The 25764-nt window shown below is 38.3% G+C and overlaps 1 protein-coding gene across 1 annotated transcript in view; it reads left to right on the forward strand.

Moving 5' to 3' along the window:
- The window catches only part of SNX31 (sorting nexin 31), a 92601-nt gene that overhangs the window by 42417 nt on the left and 24420 nt on the right, over positions 1-25764 (forward strand). Inside the window, exons 7-9 of the mRNA XM_056823258.1 lie at positions 7841-7928; positions 15543-15612; positions 25358-25450. Coding sequence (XP_056679236.1) covers positions 7841-7928; positions 15543-15612; positions 25358-25450 — 251 coding nt within the window. The remainder of the gene's footprint in view (positions 1-7840; positions 7929-15542; positions 15613-25357; positions 25451-25764) is intronic.

Genomic DNA, 25764 nt, shown 5'->3' on the forward strand with positions numbered 1-25764 from the left:
CCAATATGAAAGTATATTTTGCATGATAATAAAAATAAAAATCTTTAAATAATAATTTTATCATCTGCATAAGTATTGATTGATAGAGACCCAACTCAGTCCCTGTGTGGACACTGCCTGGTCCCCAAGTAAAACCCAGCTGTGCTGTGCTGTTAGCAGTGTAAGGCTCAGTGATCTGAGCAAAACTTTGCTAGACCTCAACTTCATCTATAAAATAAGGAGGACACTATCTCAACTATACAAATCACAGGACTTTATTATTTTTTTAATTAAAAACTTTTTTTAAACCCTTACCTTCTATCCTATAATTGATTCTGTGTTTTGGCTCTAAGGCAGAAGAGCAGTAAGGGCTAGGCAATGGGGGTTAAATGACTTGCTCAGGGTCACTGAGCTAGGAAGTGACTGAATCCAGATTTGAACCCAGGACTTCCCATCTCTAGACTGGCTCTCAATCCACTGAGCCACCCAGCTGCCCCCATCATAGGGCTTTATTGAGGGTCCAGGATTTATAGGTCACAATTTGAGGTTTGGCATTTCAAGGAAGGAGAGATGAAATTTAAAAATAGGTTGTGACCAGTTAAAGGAATTCCAGACTTCATAAACGTGGAATTGGGGCATTTGTAGATGATGGCAGGATTAAAAGTACGATGGTTTTTGTACGGCTGAGGTGGAGTGGAAGTGCAGTTATATGAACTGAGTAAGTTAAACTGTGAGGGAAAAGTGTTTGAGAGAGTATCAATACATAGAGTCAATCAACATTTGCCTGCTTAACTTTTGATACTTCAAGAAATCACATGATTTTAGTAATAACTTCATTTTCACTTTCCCATTGACAATTCCTCATATTTCAGAGTATGTGCAGTAGGGAAAAAATGAGAGTAATGATGTCTGCAAGATGGTAGAACAGCTGCTATCCTATAGAGGGCTTCCCTGATCTTGTTCATCCCTGCCATTTTAAAGTAAAGGGCTCCCCATGCATTCACTGCATATTTTCATTATTTCCCTTAAATATTCAAGTTTTGTGTGGCAATTATGCACCTAGAGTGTAGTACAAGTGCTGTGGTGCCTAAGGTGATGTTGAGACCCTCACCAGTTTTAATGTCTTCCAACAGCAGCAAGTAAATCCTAGTAACCTCTCCCTTGGTTTTCAGAGAGTGGCCAACATGGAGAGATTTGCAGCAGTATAGTACAGTGTGGGGCCCTGTATCCGTGTGGGATACATTCCAAGATCTACCATGGATAACCGAAATTATCTGACCCCATTTATCACATGATTATCCTTTCTCTCTCTATATATATGTATAATAAAATTTAGTAGATAAAATACACTGTAAGATATTAACAAAATTAAATACAATAATAATAAGATACATTGTACATTATTATGCAGTAGTCACCCCTTATCTATAAGAGATACTTTCCAAGATCCCCAGTGGATGTCTGAAACCATGGACAATTCTCATATCAACTTGTAACACCTCTGTTAACTTTACTGTATAGTATTCTGTTCTCTCTCCCTCTTTCTGCCCCTCAACTCAGCACTCTGTGCTACCTTCTACCCCACCTGCCAACCCCCCCCCAAAAAAAACCCCAAACACTCTCCAAATGAAAACAGAAGAACTGACAAGCAGAGAAACTGCTGCTATCAAGGGCAAACTGTGCTCAGTTTAGCTTCCATGTGTCTTTGAATCATGTGGAAGGTAAGATTCGGGTTAAACAATGTTTTTATTTTAAGAATTTTATTTGCTGTACAGAATTTATGGTACTTAGATTTCATGTTTTATGAAAAGTGAACAATGTCTGAAATCAATGTTTTAAAAAAAATTATTGAGATGTTGGCATGAAAGGTAACAGAATTCTAAGGTATTACCAGTGAGAAAAAATGTTTTTCATGTTACCTATTTTATTTTGTGTGCTGCATTTTATGGATTATTTCATGGTTACTGTGTTAAATTAATGTTTTGTTATAAAGAATTATATGGATATAAGTGTGTTTTCAACAATCTCTAGTGAAATATTTGGTGGCTATGGATACTTAACCCCCTATTTCCCATAGATTCAATGTGTCAACATTTGTGTTTTTTTAATTTTCCCACTACTTTCTTTTCTTTCTCTTCCTTCCTTCCTTCCTTCCTTCCTTCCTTCCTTCCTTCCTTCCTTCCTTCCTTCCTTCCTTCCTTCCTTCCTTCCTTCCTTCCTTCCTTCCTTCCTTCCTTCCTTCCTTCCTTCCTTCCTTCTTTCCTTCCTTCCTTCCTTCCTTCCTTCCTTCCTTCCTTCCTTCCTTCCTTCCTTCCTTCCTTCCTTCCTTCCTTCCTTCCTTCCTTCCTTCCTTCCTTCCTTCTTTCCTTCCTTCCTTCCTTCCTTCCTTCCTTCCTTCCTTCCTTCCTTCCTTCCTTCCTTCCTTCCTTCCTTCCTTCCTTCCTTCCTTCCTCCCTCCCTCCCTGTCTCTCTCCCTGTCTATTTTAGTTACTCAGTTCTAAGACAGAAGAGTGTCAAGGACTGGGCAATTGGGGTTAAGTGATTTGCTCAGGATCACACAGCTAGGAAGTATCTGAGGCCAGAATTGAACCCAACTCCTTCTGACTCTAAGCCTGATGTTGTATCCTGTGAGCTACCTACACCTTCCTACCATTTTCTGGGAACATTCTGGGAACAGTCCTGAGAAAATTGAGGACTTACTGTATATGTTCACATCTCCTAGGGCAGGAATTGAGGAAGAGAGAAAGACTGCAATGGCCCAACCCAATGGCCTTTTTTCAGTCCTCTTTCTTCTTTATCTCTCTGCAGACTTTGACACTGTCCACCTCCCTCTCTTTTTTATACTCTCTTCTCTCTAGGTTTTCAGGATACTTCTCTCTCCAGGTTCTCCTCCTCCTTGATTATTCCTTCTTAGTCTCCTTTGCTGGATCTTTCTCTAAGTGAGACCTACTAACTAGGAGTATCCCACAAAGATCTGCCCTGGACCTTCTCTTCTGTTTCACTGGGTGATCTCATCAGTTCTCATGGATTAAATTATTTTCTCAAAGCTAATGATTCTCAGAACTATTTATCCAACTAACCTATCTTTGCTAACCTTTAGCCTTACAGCTCCAATTGCCTATGAGACATTTCAAACTATTTTCTTTGTCATTATTCAGTTATTTATAACTCTTCATGATCCCATTTTCTTGGCAAAGATATTGGAGTGGTTTGGCATTTCCTTCTCCAGCTCATTTTATACATCAGGAAACTGAGGCAAACAGGTGACATGCCCCGGGTCATGCAGTTAATAAGTGTCAGAGGCTGCATCTGAACTCAGGACGTTGAGTCTTCTTGATTCTAATCCCAGCACTTTATCCATTGCTCCACCTAGTTGCCCATGTTGTATAGAAACTTAAACTCAGCATGTCCAAACCCTTCCTTCTTTGTTCCAAACCCTCCTTTCTTCCTAGCTTGCTTATTGTTATTGAGGATATCATCATGTTCCCAGTAACTCAGGCTCACAACCCAGGTGTCATCCTCAGATCCTCAGTCTCTATTCCTAAATCCAATTTATTGCCCAAATCTGTTGATTCTACCTTTGCAACATCTCTTATGTAACCCTCCTCCCTTCTGACCATCTTACCATCCTAGTGCAGACCCTTATCACCTTATGCCATGACTTTTGCAATAGCCTACTGGTCAGTCAATCTGCTTGTCACCAGCATCTCTCCATTCTTGTTCATCCTCCCCTCAGCTATCAAAGCGATCTCACTAAAGAATAAGTCAAACCAGAGGCAGCTGGGTAGCTCAGTGGATTGAGAGTCAGGCCCAGAGACGGGAGGTCCTAGGTTCAAATCTGGCCTCAGACACTTCCTAGCTGTGTGACCCTGGGCAAGTCACTTGACCCCCATTGCCTAGCCCTTACCATTCTTCTGCCTTGGAACCAATACACAGTATTGACTCCAAGACAGAAGGTAAGGGTTAAAAAAAAAAGAATAAGTCAAAACATGTTATATTCCTCAATAAACTTCAGTGGCTCCCAATTGCCTCTTGGATCAAATATAAAATTCTCTGTTTGGCTATCAAAGCACTTCATAGCCTGCCCCTACCTTTCTTGTACCTTATACCTCTCTTCCTCCAAAACAGAATGTGATTCAATGACACTGGCTTCCTGGATGTTCTTCAAATAAAACACTCCATCTCCACACTCTAGGCATTTCCCCTGCCCATCCTCCATGCCTGGAGTATTCTATCTCATCATTTCTGCCTTGTGGATTTCCTGACTTCCTTCTAGTCCTAACTAAAAACTCACTTTCAAGAGTGCCTTCTCTCTGTTGATTGCCTCCAGTTTCTCCCTTCTATAACTTTTTTTCACATATTGTCTCCCTGATTAGACTGTGAAGGAAGAGGGAAAAAGCGTTTTGTAAGCACCTACTATGTGCTAGGCACTGTTTACAAAGTGATCTCACTTGACCTGGGAAGAAGGTATTATCATTATCCTCATTTCACTATTGAGGAAACTGAGGCAGATAGAGGTTAAGTGACTTGCCCAGGGTCACACAACTAGTAAATATCTGAGAACAAATTTGAACCCAGGACCTCCCATCCCTAGGTTCTATCCACTGAGTCACCTAGCTGCCCCTTGATCTCAGATCTTTTATCTCTAAAACCAGAGATCTACTCACTGTGTTGTAGATCCTATTTCTCCTTTGCGAGCAAGGACTGTCTTTTGCCTTTCTCTGTATTCCTAGCACTTAATACAATGCCTGGAATATATTAAATGCTTTAAAACTGTTAGACTTGACTGACTGAGCAGCACAGAATCTCAGAGCTGGAAGGAATCTCGTAGGTCATATAATTCAACCCTTAGCAAAAAATGATTCCCAACTATAACTTTCTCAAGTGATCATCTAACCTCTGCTTAATGACTTCCAGGGGTGGAGAATTTCCAAGGCAGCCCATTCTATTTTTGGATGGCTTTATTTGTTGGGAAAGTTTGCCTTATATTGAAATCTGCCTTCCTCAAATTTCTACTTAATCGTCCCTACTTTGAATTCTAGAGTAGCTAGGTAGCACAGTGGATAGAGAGCTGTGCCAAAAGTAGGGAAGTCCTGGGTTCAAATATAGCCTCAGATGTTTACTAGTTGTGTGACCCTGGGTAAATCACTTAACCCTGTTTGCTTCAGTTTCCTGGTCTGTAACAGAAGTTGGAGTATCTTTGTCAAGAAAACCCCAAATAAGGCCATGGAGAGTTGGATGTAACTGAAATGATGATAACAGCAGCTGGGCAGCTAGGTCATAGAATAGAGAGATTGATGGACCTGGATTCAGAGAGACCTGAATTCAGATCTAACCTCAGACACTGACTGTGTGACCCTGAACAAGTCACTTAACCTCTGTTTCCCTCAGTTACCTCATCTGTAAAATGGAGCTAATAACAATTACATTCATCTAGGGTTGTTGTGAGGATAAAATGAGATATTTGGAAGATGCTTTGCAAGCCATAAAGCACCAAATAAACGCTAGCTATAATAATGATTGTTGTTATTAAAAGCTAATAGCCAAATCTTGAGCACAGTGCTACAGATACATTCTGACCCAGTCAGGCTATAGCAAAATTATTGCTTGCCTGGTTCTGGACACAAGCCTCTCAGAGGCAGCCTGAGATCACATTAACTTTTTGGCAGCCATGCCACGTTGTTGACTCATGTCTAACTAAAACCCTTAGGTCTTTTGAAAACACATAAAATATTTTATAGCTACATCTCTTGTGCTTGAGCAGTCTTTTTTTTTTTAATTCAAGCACAGAAATTTACATCTATCTCTATTCAATTTCATCTCATTAGCTTCAGCCTTTTACACTTTTTTTGGCTCCCAATTTTGTCATCTAGTATACTATTATTTCTCCCAGCTGTGTGTCAAAACTTTATTGCAAATAGGGGAGAAACTATGAGGAAGTAACTTCTTTTCCCTGTGGCAGAGTGGGCTGGCTAAGGAATGGGGAATTCAAACACACCACTCTTCCCTGTAATCAGCCAGCCAGTCAACAAACATTTCTTACACACTTACTATGGGGCCAGGCACTGTACTAAATGCTAAGGATGCAAGAAAGACACAAACCCAGCCCCTGCCCTCAAGGAACTTGAAGTCTAATGGTGGAGAAAGGATACAAATAATTTTATATAGAAGCTGGCTAGTGCAAATGGTCATCTCAGAGCATCTGGGAAAGTGGAGGGGGAGGCAGGAGGTAGGGGATGGGGAGGAAGATGAGGAAATTATTCTTGCAGGAATAGGACTGGAGCCAAAACTTAAAGGAAGCCAAGAGACAGACGTGAGCAAGAAGAGCTTTCCAGGCATCCAGGACAAACAGGGTAAAGGCATTTTCAAGAAAAGGCAAGAAGGCCATCATCTCTGGATAGTGGGGTGTGAAGGAGACTAAAATATAAATCACAATTGTGGAGGGGGTGAAGGTAGGTGGCTCAGGAGATTGAGAGCCAGGCTTGGAGTCAGGGAGATTTGGGTTCAAATTGGATTTGTACACCTCCAAGCTCTGTGACCCTGGGCAAGTCACTTGACTCCTATTACAGCTTTTCTGCCTTGGAACCAATATTTAGTATTGATTCTAAGACAAATAGTAAAGTGTTTTGTTTTTTTTAAGTCAATCAAATGATGTTCTGTTTGATCTGGGAGGTGATAGGGAGCCACTGCAGTTTATAGAAAAATAACATAGTCAGACTTGAGTGTTAGGAAAATCACTTTGGTGGCTGAGTGGAGGATGAACAGGCTTGAGGATGGGACAGATCAGAAGGTTTTTGTAATGAATGAAGTGAGGAGGGCCTGACCCATGGTGGCAGCTGTGGGATGTGGGAGCTATCAGGAAGAAAGAAATTTTAAAATGAGGCAACTAATTGGATATGTGCGAGAGAGAAGTCAAAGATAACTCTTAAGTTGTGGGCCTGGGAGGATAGAGGTTTGCTTGCTAATAATAAAGAAATTTGGAAGAAAGGAAGTTTGGAGGGGAAAGATAATGAGTTCTGTTTTGGACATGTTGAGTTTGAAATACCTAGGAAACATTCAGTTTGAATAACATTTTACAGATGAGAAAACTGAGGCAGACAAAGGTTAACTTAGTCCATGTCCTCAAGGTGCTTTAAAATCGATTGTTGTTCAGTTGTTTCAGTCTTTAGCTAAGGGAGAAAATTTAGGCTGTGGAATTCCTCTCTTCATTCAAGGTAAACATCATTTCTTGAACCTGTTCTGAAGTGCTTATTCCTGTTAGAGTTGGAGAAACATGGAGGAAAAAAAGAGTATTTCTGGTTTTGTGTTGCGTGTAATAATCTCTCATTATTCTCTTTGTTCTGCACAGTGTAAGATGGATGAATGGAATTGAATATGAATGATGCACCTGTTAAATGGGACATAATATAGAAGTCTATGCTCATATATGTTTACCTCTAAATAAAAATGCCAGTGATTTTTCTAGAACTCCTCAAAACTCATTTGGAGTTTTCTTAGCGAAGATATTGGAGTGTTTTGCCATTTTCTTCTCTAGCTTGTTTTACAGATGAGGAAACTGAAGCAAACTGGATGAAGTGACTTGCCCACAGTCACACAGATAGTGTCTGAGGCCAGATTTCCACTGTGCCACTTAGCTGTTCTACTCCATGTATAGAAGTCTACTATAGACAATCTAATAAACAAGGGTCTAGGAGTCTAGTAACGCTGTCAATAAATGGGGAGGAAAAAAAGCACTATACAAAAAGATTATACTAAAATTGCTAATTTTTATAGAAGTAATACTATTTTATTTTGTTATGGGAGTCTAAGAATAATGTAAGCTGTTTTAACCAATTATTTTCCTCTCCACATTTCTCCTTAGTAATGAAAAAAATGGCAGAATTTGAACTCCCATATGTGAGTCTTCAAAGTACTGAAGTGGAAAACTGTAAGGTTGGACTTAGAAAGTGGTGAGTACAATATAGTTATGGACAACTCTACAGCATGGAGATAGCTAAGGCAATCTCTGTATAATTGTTAGATAATTGACCTAGTTCAACTTCTTCATTTTATAGATGAGGAAACTGAGGCCCATAGAGGTTTAAGTGTCTTATTCAAGATCACAACAGGAGTGTTCTGCCTCCAAATTCAGCACTCTTTCTGCTCAACTGATACTGCCCAAATGCTAGAATGGCTCTAAAACCTGTGAAATATGGACAATTTTAAGGAAGAAGAGAGAATGATAACTAATACTTATATAGTGCCTACTATGCCAGCATGATGCTAAATGCTTTACAAATATCATCTCCTTTGATCATCAAAACAACACTGTGACGTAGGAACTATTAATTCTCTTTTTACAGTTGAGAAAGCAGACAGACAGGTTAAGTGACTTGCTTTGGGACACACTAGCTGGGAAGTGGCTGAGATTAGATTTGAACTCAGATCTTCCTGGCTCCAGGTTCAGTGATCTATCCCCTGAGCCACTTGGTTGCTTCTAAACAACAAAAGGATCCAAGCTTTAGAGAATTGGAAAGTGGGCATTTAAAAAGAACTTGGATAATTGATCTTGAAAAAGAGATAAGTTGGGGATGACTTATCATAGTCTCAAATAGGTTAATCAGTATTATGTGGGGTTCTCCATCTCCACTCTAAGAATAGGGGGCTAGAACTTAAAACCTAAATGTCTTATGATCATTAACTATAAGAAACAATTTCCCAGAGGTAAAGTTGCAATGGGTTCTTGAAATGAGTTACCAAAAGGGCTGATGAATAGCCTTCTAGAGAGAATTGCAAATGAGATGGATTCCTCTATTTGGTGGTATAGATATATAGCACTGCCTGAAGGCAAAGGAATACACTAGGTCCATGTTGGCAAACCTATGGCACATGTGCTGGAGGGGGCTGCTCCCTTCCCCCTGTGGAAAGGAAACTAGAACAAGTTCTACACTGAGCCCGAGGACATTTTTCACTTCACCTGCCCCTCTGCCCAGCAGCCCAATAGGAGCACTTCCTCTCTCCCCTGTCTGGGGTAAGCAGTGAGTTCACATGAGGCATAAGGATGCAATTTACTTGGTATCTAAAAAGTTTGCCAGAGAGGCGGAGTCAAGATGGCGGGGTAGAGGCAGTGAAAGTTCAGACCTCTGAAAACCTTCCTTACTGATTACAAACTAAATGCTCCTAGGGAACTGAAAATCAAACCTAACAACAAGGTAGAGCCAAGGAACCCTCCTGCCAGATTCAACTTAAAAGGTATACCCCCCAAAAGCCTGAAGTTGAGAACACTTGGGTTTAAGGAGAAGGAAGAACGAAGGTCCCAGGCCCCTCCCCCACCTAGAGCACTAAGCCTCCAGCAGCAGCTGGAACCTCTGGGTGGGCAAGGGTGCTGGTCTGGAGGGAGTACCTTGTGGGCAAAGCTGTGCCAGTCTCAGAGTGTTGAACACAAGCGGTGGGGAAGCAGTTGGAGAAGAAGTGCGGAGCAGAGAGGGGGAAGCCTAGTTGGAGCAGTGGAGACACTCCATATTGCTCCCTCCCCCCCCAGGTTTTGGCCTCAGGGCACATCCAGCTCAACCCAGCTGGACTTAATCCCATCAAAGATTTCAGAGGGCAGGGAAGCTCAAGCTCCAACACCTCTCCCCTACAGACTGTGCTGAGAGATTTGCTAACTAAGCTACAAGGGTGAAGGCTGATAGAAAAGCCCACAGATCCAACAAAAAAATGAAAGGATAAAAAGCACAGGAAACTGCAGGGAGTAAAGAAGGGGTAAATATGAGCAAACAACAGAAAAAGAAAAAAGAAATTACAATCGACAACTTCTATACAGGCAATGAACAAAGAGCAAATAGAACAGAGAAGGATGAGGGAACACCAAGCAAAAAAAACCACACACATACACAGAAACCTCAGCAAATTGGATACAGGCTTTGGAAGGACCAAAATACAATTCAAATTAAGAGAGGCTTAAGACAACTGGGAAAAGAACTTAAAAAGCAAGATAAGTCATCTGGAAACAGAAAACAGTATCTTGAAAGCCAAAATTAATCAGCGTGAAAATGAGGCAAAGGAGATGAAAGATCACCTCCAAAGAAAATCAGAACAAAAGGAGGAGAATGACCAAAAAGCCAGGGATGAAATCCAGTCTTTAAGAACCAGAATACAATTAGAAGCAAGTGACTTCACAAGGCAGCAGGAAACTATAAAACAAACTCAAAAGAATAAAAAAATTGAGGAAAATATGAAGCACCTCATTCATAAAACAGAAGATTTAGAATATTGTTCCAGGAGAGATAACTTAAGAATCATTGATCTACCAGAAGACCATGACAAAAGAAAAAAAAAAAGAAAAATCCTGGACATCATACTACAGGAAATTATTCAAGGAAACTGCAACGATATTCTAGAACAAGAGGGAAAAGTGGGAGATTGAAAGAATCCACAGATCACCTCCTGTACTTAATCCCCAACTGACAACACCCAGGAATATTACAGCCAAAATCAAGAACTATCAGACCAAGGAAAAAATATTACAAGCTGCTAAGAAGAAGTCATTAAGATACCATGGAACCACAGTGAGGATAACACAGGATCTGGCTGCATCTACACTGAAGGACTGAAAGGCATGGAATAGGATATTCTGGAAAGCAAGGGAACTAGGTCTACAATCAAGAATCAACTACCCAGCAAAACTGACTATATCCTTACAGGGGAAAGTATGGCCATTTAACAAAATAGAAGAATTCCAAGCATTTGTAAAGAAAAGACCAGACCAGAACAGAAAATTTGATGCCCAAGCACAGAACTCAAGAGAATCATCAAAAGGTAATTAAGAAAGAGGGAAAAAAGAAAAACAAAACCAAAAACAACAACAACTTTTTTTTAAAGAGACCCAATAAGCTAAAACGATATGTATCCCTATAAGAAAAGAGGTCATTGGTAACTCTTAAAAATTGTTATTATCACCTGGGCAGCTAGAAGAATTATACCTAGAGGGAACAGTAACAAATTGTATAGGATGAAATACCAAGACATGAATGTGTGTGTATATATATACACACACAACTAGAAATATAAAAGAGATTAATCATTAATACTAAAAGAACTGGGAAAAGAAACAAAATGGGGTAAATTTGTACGTCACAAAGAAGCACATGGTGGGAGGGGGAAGGGTAAAGAGGTTGGAGATAGGAAATACTCAATTTTTACGTGCATTGAAATTGACTCAAAGAGGGAATAACAATCAAATACATTGGGGCAGAGAATTGATTTGCGCCCTATAGGGAAGTAGAAGGATAACAAACGGACTGGTGGGGAGGGAAGCAGTACAAGGGAGGGAGAGGGTGGGGGGGTAGTTTAAAAAGACTGTAAAGAAAATAAGAGGGGAATAAGAAGGAAGGGGGGTAGAAAGAGAAGTAAAATAAGGGTGGGAATTAGGGGCACTGATTAAAAACAAAACATTGGTGTAGAAAGAAATAGTGAAAGAAGAAAAGGCAGGACTAGGAGTAGAAATAAAAATGCTGGGAAATACTCAGCTGGCAATCATAACGCTGAATGTGAATGGAATGAACTCACCCATAAAATGCAAGCATAGGATAAAAGTAAGAGGATGGAGCCAAATCTATTGGGCATCAACTGATTAAAAAAAAGGTAGGAGTCGAAATCATGATATCTGACAAAGCCAAAGTAAAAATAGATCTAGTTAAAAGAGATAGGGCAGGTAATTACATCCTTTTTTTTCTTCTTAAAACCTTACCTTCCATCTTGGAATCAATACTGTGTATTGGTTCCAAGGAAGAAGAGTGGTAGGGGCTAGGCAATGGGGGTCAGGTGACTTGCCCAGGGTCACACAGCTGAGAAGTTTCTGAGGCCAGATTTGAACTTAGGACCTCCCATCTCTAGGTCTGGCTCTCAATTCACTGAGCTAACCAGCTGCCCCTTAAGGTAATTATATCCTGATAAAAGGCAGTATAGACAATGAGGAAATATCAGTACTCAACATGTATGCACCAAATGGCATAGCATCCAAATTTCTAAAGGAGAAACTATTGGAGCTCAAGGATGAAATAGTTAGAAAAACTATACTAGTGGGAGACCTGAACCTTCCTCTATCGGAACTAGATAAATCAAACCAAAAACTTAAATAAGAAAAAGGTAAGAGAAGTGAATGAAATTTTAGATAAATTAGTTAGTAGATATGTGGAGAAAAATAAATAGGGACAAAAAGGAATACACCTTTTCAGCAGCACATGGTACATTCACAAAGATTGACCATGTACTAGGGCATAAAAACATTGCAAACAAGTGCAAAAGAGCAGAAATAATAAATGTAACCTTCTCAGACCACAATGCAATGAAAATAATAATTAGTAAGGGTACATGGAGAGGCAAATAAAAAATTAATTGGAAATTAAACAATATGATTCTCCAGAATTGGTTAACGAACAAATCATAGAAACAATAATTTCATTGATGAAAATAACAATGATGAGACAACCTTTCAAAATCTATGGGATGCAGCCAAAGTAGTACTCGGGGGGGGGAAATTTATATCCTTGAGTTCATATATTAACAAATTAGGAAGGGTAGAGGTCAATGAATTGGGCATGCAAATTAAAAAAACTAGAAAGTGAACAAATTAAAAATCCTCAGATCAAGACTGAATTAGAGATCCTAAAAATCAAAGAAGAAATGAACAAAACTGAAAGTTAAAGAACTATTGATTTAATAAATAAGACTAGAAGCTGGTACTTTGAAAAAACAAATAAAATAGACAAACTACTGGTCAATCTAATTAAAAAAAGGAAAGAAGAAAACCAAATCGATAGTATTCAAGATGAAAAGGGAGACCTCACCTCTAATGAAGAGGAAATTAAGGCAATCATTAAAAACTATTATACCCAATTATATGGCAATAAATATGGCAATCTAGGTGATATGGATGAATATTTACAAAAATATAAATTGCCTAGACTAACAAGAGGAAGAAATAGAATACCTAAACAACCCCATATCAGAGAAAGAAATTGAACAAGCCATCAAAGAATTCCCTAAAAAAAATCTCCAGGTCTAGATGGATTCACAAATGAATTCTATCAAACATTCAAAGAACAAGTAATCCCAATATTATACAAACTATTTGACAGAATAAGCAAAGAAGGAGCTCTACCAAATTCCTTTTATTACACAAATATGGTACTGATTCCAAAGCCAGGCAGGTCAAAAACAGAGAAAGAAAACTACAGACCAATCTCCTTAATGAATATAGATGTAAAAATCTTAAATAGGATACTAGCAAAAAGACTCCAGCAAGTGATCACGAGGGTTATTCACTATGACCAGGTAGGATTCATACCAGGAATGCAAGGATGGTTCAATATTAGGAAAAACATCCACATAATTGAACATATTAACAAGCAAACCAACAAAAATCTCATGATTATCTCAATAGATGCAGAAAAAACCTTTGACAAAATACAACACTCATTCCTATTGAAAACACTAGAAAGCATAGGAATAGAAGGGCCTTTCCTAAAAATAAACAGTATCTATCTAAAACCATCAGCAAACATCATCGGCAATGGGGATAAACTAGAAGCCTTCCCAATAAGATCAGGAGTGAAATGATGCCCATTATCATATCTATTATTTAACATTATTCTAGAAACACTAGCAGTAGCAATTAGAAAAGATAAAGAAATTGAAGATATTAAAATAGGCAATGAGGAGACCAAGCTATCACTCTTTGCAGATGACATGATGGTCTACTTAAAGAATCCTAGAGAATCAACCAAAAAGCTAATCAAAATAATCAACAATTTTAGCAAAGTTGCAGGATACAAAATAAACCTACATAAGTCATCAGCATTTCTCTATATTTCCAACACATCTCAGCAACAAGAATTAGAAAGAGAAATTCCATTTAAAATCACCCTAGACAATATAAAATACTTAGGAATCTATCTGCTGAGACAAACACAGGAACTGTATGAAAAAAACTACAAAACACTCTCCACACAATAAAAACTAGATCTAAACAATTGGAAAAACATTGATTGCTCATGGGTAGGACGAGCTAACTTAGTAAAAAGTTTGCCATCACTGGACTAGGTCAACCATTTGTGTTTTTAGTTTTTTTTTAAGCCAAAAAGATTCCCCAAAACATCTTCATAAATATGGAGAACATGTATAGAATATTGATTCTGGAGTTAGAGGGTTCAAATCTATGTTCTGCTCCTTCCCACTTGATGACCTTTTGGCAAATTATTTAATTTTTCTGGTCCTCTGTTTCATCATCTATAAAATGAGGGGATGGGATTGGATGATCTCTAAGGGCCTTTTCAGCTTTAAACCAATTAACCCATCATCTCTTAGAATCCTATCCTTTTTTATTACTGTCCCTCTTTTCTCTACCTCTTTTTGACCCTCCTTCCCTATATTGTGCCTTCTTTAAGGAACCTTAGTGTCATTGCTGTGAGTATTCCCTCCACTGGTGCAGATTGAAAACTCTGTCAAAATTCTTCGGAGTTGTTGTGACCAAAACTTTATAACTTTGAAACCACTCAATGAAGCACGTATCTAAACTTAATTAGGTTGGTCCTCAGATGATAGGCATACCATCAACTAGTCACTAGGCACTTTCCAGCTAGGCAAGGATTCCCTTAGCTTATATTCAACTCCTAGTATGATTTTTGAGAACCTGTGGCTATTTCCATCAAATACTCAAACCCCTTGCAAATTACATTTTCCAAAAAGTGTTGAAAATGACCGAAAAGACTGCATATGATTCATAGAACATGCTACTTTACATTTTTTTTTGTAGTTTACTGATTGTTAAGAGGAAAGAAGAATTGCATTTTAATATTGCCATCTCTTATACCTACAATGGTCTTCCACATCGCTCCTGCCTTAGTTCAGATCTGTACTTAGGATCCACCAGGCACCCGTGGAGAAGGGGAGGGGAGCAGCCCTGCCCACATCTCTTTGACTTTCTAGTAATGAACTCTGGAGAACACTGTGCTGGGGCAATAGTGCATGCCCACAGAGAGGGCTCTGAGTTCCTCCTCTCACACATGTGCTATAGGTTCACCACCATGGAACTAGGCAGTTGGGATTAAGTGACTTGCCAAAAGTCATTTAGCTAAGAAGACTCTAAAGTCAGATTTGAACCCAGGTACTCCTAACTCCAGGCCTGACTCTTTATGACTTGAAGTCTGTTGCTGTAACTACTGTACTTACTACATAGTTGTTTATAAGGTGCTTTTGAGTTCCAAATGAATGATCCTATATTCCTAACTCCTATTTTCAGTTGGTATTTCTCTTACATTTGCAACTTTAAATTGTATTTGGATGAAGAAGATGGAAATATTGCTTGATTTTTTGAAAAGTCTAGATTCTCTGCAAGAAGACTGCCTGAGATTTCTTAGTCTCTCTTTAATCTCCCCTCTCTCCTTTCTTTCCTCACTCCTGTACCTCCCAATCCCTATCCTTTCTGATTCAGAAACCAATTATTCCTCTGTGTTTTTAGATGTGTCTGATGCTCTCCATGAGCTATATTTTAGCCATTAATTTATTGCTTTTGAATTATTCAGGTATATGGATCCATCCCTTGACTCCATGCTTATGGACTGCCAAACTGCTATCAATTTGCTATATGAGCAGGTAAAAGGACATCAACATTCTGATAGTCATCAAGCCTTTTTAGTACCTACTGTGTACCAGACACTGTAATGAATGCTGGGGATACAAAGCAAAGGCAAAAACAAGCAATCACTGCCCTCAAGGAGTTCAAAGTCTAATGGAAGAGACAATGCAAATGACAAAGTACAAACAAAATATTTACAGAATAAATTGGGGGTACTCTCAGAAGGAAAGCACTAAGGTAAAAGAGGATGGGAAGAGGCTACTTGTAGAAGATGAAACTTTAGCTGGGATATGAAGGAAGCCAGGAGGCAGGATGAAGAGGAGGGAAAACCAGTGAAAATACTCAGTTATTAGGAGATGAAGTGTCTTGGGAGAACAACAATAAGGAAGCCAGTCATTGGGCAGTAGAGTACGTGCCAGGGTGGAATAAAGTCTAAAAAGACTGTCTAAGTAGGAAGGGACTTTCCAAGCCAAACAGGATTTTAGCAGAGAATGCTTCAGGTTGCAATGAATTAAAAAAAAGATAAACTAAGAAGAAATTGTATGGCTTATTCTCTCTCTGTTTTTATAAGAACCTTTATTGAATTTACAATTAATTCCTCATCACCAAGGCTAGTATAGAAGATGAGAGTAAGAGTACAGAAGTCATTTGGAAAATGTTATTCCTCCAACATCATTGAAGTATTACCTTCCTTCATACTTCCCACTCCAACCAGTAATTATCTGACAAAAAGAAAAACCAGAAAGGCTAAAAGGCTAATTGCTTCCACCTCCTCCTTCTTCTTTCATCAGTACTTGGTGAAAGTTCTAATAAGCAAGGACATCAGCCAGCAGATGAACTGGGCAAAGGAAGAAAGCAAAATCTCTGTAATCCATGTTATTAGGCCTTAAATAATTAAGGGTTGATTTTATAGCATGTTTCTTCTTTCTTAAAAAGTCTTGTTACTGGCAGATCCCAGTTTTCCCTGTTTCCTATGTTGCTGTTTCATTCATTCACTAGGGCTTCAGGCACACCCATATGTCAGATCTCCATGGCTAGCCATCCATTTGTTTTTATTTTTTTTAAACCCCTATCTTCTGTCTTAGAATCAATACTGTGTATTAGTTCCAAGGCAGAAGAGTGGTAAGGGTTAGACAACGGGAGTAAAGTGACTTGTCCAGAGTCTCAAAGCCAAGGAGTATCTGAGGCTGAATCTGAACCTAGGACTTCCTGTCTTTGGGCCTGGCTGCCAATCCACTGAGCCACCTAGAGACTCCCCATCAATTTATTTTTTAAACTCTTATCTTCTTTCTTAGTATCCATTCTAAGACAGAAGAGCATCAAGGGCTAGGCACTTAGGGTTAAGTGACTTGCCCAGAGTCACATAGCCAAGGCAGTGTCTGAGACCAGGTTTGAACCCAAATCCTCCCAACTCAAGGTCTGGCACTCTATTCACTGTACTACCTAGGTGCCCCTTAACCATCCAGTTTTTCCATCAATGTTTGAACCCTGAAGTTAATTCATGATACCATCTCTGCAGACCTGTGAGAAATGTTCCACAGTTGCTTTTTAAAAGCCCACATGAGCAGCAAGGTTGTTCTTCTTGTGGTTTTCAGATAACCTGGTGCTCTCCGCTGGACAGCAGAGTGTCAGCCCACTTTTTTGCCTTGATAGGGTGAGAGAGAAACGAATAACACTTGTTTCCTGGTGACTTTTATATGGTCTGATACTTAATTCCTTGTTGTACTTGTAGCTTTGAATAAATGAAGGAGGTAGGAGAAGGTACAGGGATTGACTGCTGGACCAGTCCTTTTAGAAAGTGTTTTCTATTTGAAAATATATCATAATTTTTGTTCATCCTTCATTTTCAAAGAGAACCAATGGCATTTTTTTTTCCTGTGGGGAGGGATGGAAAAAGATGTCTTTGTTGATGAAATGTTAGCAGGCAGAACTGTCTCAAAATTTTAGGGGAAGACTAGCAATGAGCACGTATTCATCCAACGAGTTCTGAGGTCATATGGGGATGAGGAGCCCACATTTCAAGTGGAATAGGTTTTATTGTTGCCTGGGTGATATCTTAACTTTCCAGTGAGTTGGAGTTAAGTGAGGCAGAGTTACACAAAGTCATCAAACTTGCTCTCTCTTCCGGAGTCATTGAAGTCCAGGGGCAGGACCAAAGTCATGGTGGGTGACTTTGTCATGTTTGATGTCTGATCAAGCTCTAAGGGTTCCACAGCCCTTCTTCAGCTGCCTTCATGGCCAATGTAACACACTGTTCCCATCCACCAATTCCATCTGAGAAAGTCTTCACATGCTTGGGATAGATATCTCCTAACTCACCAATGGATTTGAGGTCAGTTGGTCATCCTCAACCTGGTTTAGCTTGTCTGCCAAGGAGATTTTACCAGGGTGTGACCACTGCTCATACTACAGTCATGGTAAGTGATATTTATATAATGCTTTCAAATTTGCCAAGATTTTTACATGTTATCTCATTTTAATACTCACAAAGGCTCTGAGGGGTAATTGCTAAGAGTATTATTATTCCTATTTTTCAGAGGAGAAAACTGAGGCTAAGAATTAGTTAAGTGAATGTTTTGATTATATTATTAAGTTAAATTAAATTATTTAAATTAAACTAAATTTAAATTATTAAATGTCTAAGGTTGGATTTTTAAAAAACTCTTTCTGTCTTAGTAACAATTCTAAGACAGAGGGACAAGGACTAGATAATTATAGTTGAATGACTTGCCCAGGATGACACTGTTGGGAGTGTCTGAGGTGAGACTTGAACCCAAGTTCTCCACACTCTAAGCCTGGCACTCTATTCACTGTGCCACCTAGCTGCCCCAGGGGTAGTTTTTTAAAATAGTTTTTTGTGATATTAATGTCAATGCTTTATCCTCTAGGCCAGTGATGGTGAACCTTTTAGAGACAGTGTGCCGGGTCCTGTCCCTACCCTACTTCCCCAGACTGAGTGTTGTGCCTATCCATTCTAGACCTCAAGTGCCATGCCCCTTTCCTCCACCAAGGGAAGGGTGTTCCCCCTTTATTCCACATAGGGGAGGGAGAAAGAATGGGTGAGGATGTGAAAAAATGTCCTCAGGCACAGTGGAGAGGGGGAGGGGAGCTCCATCAGAGTCCCTCTGACTTTCTAGTAATGAACTCTGGGGGTGGGGCAGTGACTTCGTGCCCAGAGAGAGTACTCTGCATTTTTTAGATTGAGTTTCTTTGACAGTTGTTAAAAGCTGGGCCATCCAAATTATCCCTCCAAAGCCCCTCAAAAATGTAAGCTAAATTATCAATTAAATGCTTATTTTTATTGTTAACGTATTCATTTTAAATTAAATTTATGAAAGAATAAAATCTTTATAATCAACCTAGGTAATTAATTTCTGTCCATATCATAGAAATTAGAGCATGATCCAACTTGGAACACATTTTAAATGATTGTAGAGGTTTGTAGTTATATTTTTAAAAAGCTTGAGATGTCCTTGGAAGGGACCCAGTCTTTGGGAGGGACCTTCAGAAGCTGGGAATTCCTACAGTTGACTAAGGGCACTGTCTATCCACCCCAACCCCTTTGTTAGCGAGTCTTCCACAGGTCATACTACAGGCCATCAGACACTAATGTTTGGCCGGTGGTATCCTAGGGGCCCAAGGAAGTTTTGAGGCAAAGGCCACTAGGGTAGGAGTCACTATGGATGATTCATAGGGATGGGGGTAGAGTATTACTGATATTACAGGTTCATAACATAAGTTAATATATGTTCTTATATTAAGCATAATTAATACAATAGTAAATCTACTTTATAAACCTATTAGAAGTAATACAATCATCAATACATATTGAGTTAATTGATTATAATCTACATAACTCTTATTCTATTTTTTTAAACTCTTACTTTCAGTCTTGGAATCAATACTGTATATTGGTTCCAAGGCAGAAGAGTAGTAAGGGCTAGGCAATGGGGGTCAAGTGACTTGCCCAGGGTCACATAGCTAGGAAGTATCTGAGGCCAGATTTGAACCTAAGACCTCCTGTCTTTTGGCTTGACTCTCAATCCACTGAGCTGCTCCCATATCTCTTATTCTTACAGTATTAACAAATAAATATCCCAAACTCAATTCTATTTTACTCAATTTACCAATATCCTTTTTCCTAAATTCTTAACTTCTTATCAAGTGATAACATTTGTATAACCCAGTGAAATCACTTGTTGGCTCTGGGAGTGGGGACAGAAAATGGAAGGGAAAGAAAATGAATCATGGAAATATGGAAAAATATTTTAAAATAAAAAAATAAAATAAAACAGCAAAAAAAAATCTAGACTTGAACCCAAGATCTCCTGTCTCCAGGCCAATGCTCTTTCCATTGAACCACTTAGCTGCCATATCCAATATAATCATCGATACCCATTAAATCATAATGATCTGAGTAAATACAAATCAAATTGAATAGAGTTATAAAAATTATCTTCATGAGTGAAGTCAACACTGCTATAAAATGGCTTTGCCATTTCTACGTGCCCAGAAAAAAACAAATGATTGGATTGAATCATCAGCCCTTATAGATGATGCAACTTGGCTTCTTATGTTAAATGCCATGAGTGCCAACTAGCCACTCTTCACAGAGGCAGAGGAATAAGGAAAAATATTTTGCCTTAAAATCATTGTTTTTCCACCAAAATTCTCTGCTCATACCTAATAATATGTAATATACATATTCATATATATATACTTACTATTTTAGCTAGTCCTTAAATAGGGACTTGGGCTTTATAAAGCATCTCACATATACTAATACTCATAGCTAACATTTATCTGGCACCTGCTAGGTTTCAGGTACTATGCTTAAGTGCTTTGCAATTATTATCTCATTTGATCCTCACAGCCCTAAAAGGTAAGAGCCATTATTCTCCCCATTTTACAGATGAGGAAACAGAGGCAGGCAGAGGTTAAGTAACTGATCCAGGGTCACCCAGCTAGTAGGTGTCTATGGCAAGATTTGAATGTGGGTCTTCCTGACTCCAGGTCCAGCATTCTGTCCACTACACTGTGAAAATCTTTAATATTTATATTTTGGTGACAAACACTGTCTTTTGTCCAGTGACCAGTCCCTTTGTTCAGAGAGGTTCATCATTGCAGTTGGCTCATTGCATATGAATTTCCCTTAGGGAAAGCTCTCCCCAGTACAGATTGCCAACTGTTCCACGACTTACAGCTCCCATTGCTTACCAATGCTTGGCTACAACAAAAAATAAGTGGTACAATAAATTGAATTCCCACTGGGGAATGACGGTTAGCAGCCTCAACTAACATCTATTTAGCCTACAAGGCTAGGACCCAGGCACTAGAGATGGAGGGGATAAAATGAGGTATGAGACAGTGGGGTATGACAGAACATATGAATAAAAAAGAAATCATAGGTACATGTAAAACCCAGTGGAACTGCTCATTGGCTCTGGGAGGGGAGGAAGGAAGGGAGGGAAAGCATGAATCATGAAGCTATGGGAAAGTATTCTAAATCAAGTAAATAAACAAACAAATTAATGGCTGAATAAAAATGAATAAACAAATAAACAAATAAATAAATCATAGGGGCAGTCAGGTGACTCAATGGATGGAGAGTCTGGCCTGAAGATGGGAGGTCCTGGTTCCAGTGTGACCTCTGACACTTCCTAGCTCTGTGATCCTGGGCAAGTCACTTGCCCCAATTGCTTAGCCCTTACTGCTCTTCTGCCTTGAAGCTGATATTTAGTATTGATTCTAAGATGGAGGATTAGGATTAAAAAAAAAAAAAGATAAATCATAATGGAAGATAATTGTACATTCTGAGTGCCAAGTAAGTAAATAGTATAGAATTTTGTAAAAAGAGTATTATATTCCAAAATAGAGTATTCCAAAAGTCTTAGTGCATTTTATTTTTTATTTCTTCTTCTTCTTCTTTTTTTTTTTTTAATAAAACCCTTACCTTTCATCTTGGAGTCAATACTGTGTATTGGTTCCAAGGCAGAAGAGTGGTAAGGGCTAGGCAATGAGGGTCAAGTGACTTGCCCAGGGTCACACAGCTGGGAAATATCTGAGGCCAGGTTTGAACCTTGGACCTCCCATCTCTAGGCCTGTCTCTCAATCCACTGAGCCACCCAGCTGCCCCCTTTTAGTACATTTTAAAGCTTTTATAGCTTACATTCTATGGCCAGGATTCATCATCTTCTAGGGGAATAGTCTTGTGTGGGATTCTATCTCAAGGTTGGGGTAAAGGATGGGGCTGCATTTTAGGAATTTGGAAATGAACTTATTAAACATTGACTGTGTGCCAAGGGCAGTCCCAAACACTGTAGATACTAATAGAAAACTGAGGGAAACTCCTGCCTTCAAGTAGCTTACATTTAAATAGGAGCACACAACCCATAGGGGAATGGTGGCTAGGGAGGGGTATTGTGGTTTGGGTAGTTATGGGAATGGTGATGATCCTTTCCAGTAACAATGACAATAATGATATGATTATGGTTAAAGAATAAGCCAAGGGTTGTAAAAATGGAGATTTGAACCCTGGACTTCAATTCCCAGAAGTCCTTGGTAGCTCCCAGAATTCCCCATAATCTCAGGTGAGGTCATCACCTGGGCCATGAGGAGAGGGGGGGGTGGGTGGGTGGGGGGGGGTGGGTGGGTGGGTGGGGGTGTTAAAATGGACTCCGCCTTCTTTTCTCTTTCTCTTCCTACTTCTGAGTCTGAGCCTGAGCACACGGGGCTCTCTACCTAGCAGGCAAGATGTGAGTGGTTGTGAATGGGCTCTCTGGGCCTAGGCATGTGCTTTCTTATTTTGTATTTTCTTTAATTTTAATAAACCTCATAAAAATATAATACTTCTAGCAGAGAAACTAAATTTTAACTGCTACAGGGTACATGGCAAGGTAATTGTCAAGATGGTAGCCAGGAGGTAAAGTGGACCACATGATGGATTTACAAGGTTCAGAGGTAGGGAGTGCAAACTGACCAGTACAGGAATTCTAAAGCTGAAGGGGAAGATATCCGGCAAGAATAGGCCAGAAACGGTGTCACTCACCTTTAATCTTGGCAAGGCTGAGACTGGAAGATTTTTTTTTTTTGCTCAGGTCTATTGTGTGACCAAACAAAATTCAGTATTAATAAATATAGTGAGGCAGCTGGGTGGCTTAGGGGATAGAGAGCCAGGCCTAGAGGTAGGAAGTCTTGGCTTCAAATCTGACCCCAGACACTTCCTAGCTTTATAAAGAGCTCTCTCTGTATATATACTCATATATATAACAGATATATGAGTATATATAGTATATTTTATTAGTATATATAGAATGCATATGATATATATAGACATATAATATGAGTGTGTATATGATATGTATATATATAGTAAAAATAATAATGGCAAGCTACATAAAAATAGATGTGAAAACTTCAAAACTGTTCAGATACTTTTGATAGATGTAATCAAAAGTATCTTCAGTGATGAAGTGAAGCTCAAATGTGAACCTCCCCTCAGGGCCAGGCGCAAGGATGCTAAAGAGAATCTTATTATAAAAAAAATATTTATTGAAATATATAAAGATAAAAGGATTACTAATTCTAAGGGATTATAAATCCAGACAAATAAACTCCCAGGTTCTGCAAGAAACTGCTTCTCCTGTGTTTCACAGGCTACACTAATACTCCCTGATCTGAATAACCCAAATTTATACTATTCTAAATAAAATGACCACTATTATCCATATAATTCTTAACTTCACCTTAAAGTTATAAAATAACAAAGGCTAGCTGGTTGAGTCTCAACAAGAATCATGTTAATAGACTCAGAGTCCAGACCAAGTATCAGGTCTTTGTTCTTCTCAGATATAAACCAATTTATGAAGACTGAAGTAGATAGTCAATAGTATTTCCCAAGTTGGAAAAAGAAAACACTAAGCTCCTTCAAGTCTTTCCCTCAGACAGAGAGAGAGGCAAAGATGTTACCTCCTCCAGCCCTGAGAGAGAGTCTCTGAGAGTGTATGTCTCTGCCAACTGCCAGAGAGAATAATTGACACAGAAAAAGTTATAACTATCAACATTTGAAATTGACACACTCAGCTCTGCTTCAAACCCCAATTGTTTCTCAAGCCAGTGGCTCTACTTATCTCTAAACTAATAAAACAATGTTTATTTTCTAATATCATCCTTATAATATTAGCATATAGTGAATATGAGTATATATGTATATATTAGTATATAATATATAAAGGAGTATATATGTATACATGCATGTATATAGTATATATTGAATACATACACATATTATATGTATTAATATGTATATAACATGTATATTTGAGCATATATAGTATGAGCATATATGTATATATTAGTATATATACTATGACTATAGTGTAACATATATAATATATGGGTATATATAGTATATATTATGAATGTATATAATATATGAATATTTAACATGTATATAGGAACATATATAATATATGGATATATCATGTAAAAATGGAGATTTGAACCCTGAATTTCAATCCCCAGAAGTCCTTGCTCTAGTTCCCAAGATGCCCTCTAATCTCACCTAAATTCCCACCTGGGCCGAGAACAGAGATTGTTTTTAAACTGACTCCGCCTTCTGCTAGTTCTCTTCCTGCTTGCGCTTCCAAGCACAGGTCTCTCTCTTGACTTCTGTGTCGGGGCACACGCGGCTCTACCAGGCAGGATGTAGAGTGAGTGATTGTGAATGGGCTCTCTGGGCCTAGACATGTGCTTTCTTATTTTGTATTTTCTTTAATTCCTAATCTTTAATAAAACCTCATAAAAATATAATACTTTTAGCAGAGAAACTAATTTTAACTGTTACAATAGTATATATTATGAAGTATATGTGCATGTAGTATATATCAATATGTATATTATATATATTTGAGTATATATAGTACATATGAGCATATGTATATATATGAGTATATATAGTATATATGATATAAGTATATATTTGTATATATAGTATATGAGTATATATAATCTGCATAGATGAGTATATACTAGAGATAATATGAGCAGATATAGTAGATATGAGTACATATAGTATATGAGTATATATCATATGTCATAGGAGTTTATATGTATATATGATGACATATAGTATATATTATGAGTATATATAGTATATATGAGTATATATAGTATGTTTTATATTAGTCCATATGAGTATATAGAATATAAGTACATGCAATATAGATATGGTATATATAATGTGAACATATGAGTATATATAGTATATGGATATGTATATATGAGTACATGTAGTATATATAATATGAGTATATATAGAATATGTGAGTATATTTGGTATATATAATATGAATCTATGTGATTATATATATAGAAGTATATATATAAAATTACATGTATATTTTAAAAACATATATATAAATATATGGAGTGAGAGAGGGAGAGAGAGAGAGAGCGCCAGCCTATGGGAGATGTGGAATGGTGGGGAACTCCCAGATTGTCTAAGGAAGGGCAAACACCCACATAAGATCAGGTCAGAGGTCCATGTCAATCATAATGAAATGGAATAGAGCTTGCAAGTGACAAGGCAGTCTCAAATCTGGGAAATTATCTTTTTTTTTTTTAGGAATATGGTAAGGCCTTTTGATGGAGGACTCTGATCAAATCTGACTAACTAATAACTAATATCCCATTTCTTAGTATAATTTGAAAGATTTTGCTTTTGGAGAAATTGCTTATTTTTACAATTTAAATTGTTTTCAGGCAGTTCAGGAAATTGAAAAAAAATGGGCCAAACCAACAGAGGAGCAGAGACAGGAATTAGAGGCCCTGAGGAAAGCAGGAAACCAGACAAAGGTAAATTCCTTATCAGCTTTAAAAACAACCACTGCCACCTATTTGAATAAGCTTTAGACAATATACCAGAATTAAGACTGTTTCTGGATTTCAATGTATGAAGTATTAAAGGGGGCATTTTTTAAAAATGGCAAATAACTTCCCTTTCACTGCCTGTTAGTGTTGTATTAAACTGTATTTTCCTGGTATTTAAAGCATCAAAAAGTATGAGTGGAACCTTATATAATAGATCAGTAGATTTAGAATTTAAATGGATTTTAGAGGTGATCAAAACCAATTCCCTTAATTTTCAGCTGAGAAAACTGAGGCATAAG

The sequence above is a fragment of the Monodelphis domestica genome, chromosome 3 (genome assembly GCF_027887165.1).
Source record: "Monodelphis domestica isolate mMonDom1 chromosome 3, mMonDom1.pri, whole genome shotgun sequence".
NCBI lineage: Eukaryota > Metazoa > Chordata > Mammalia > Didelphimorphia > Didelphidae > Monodelphis > Monodelphis domestica.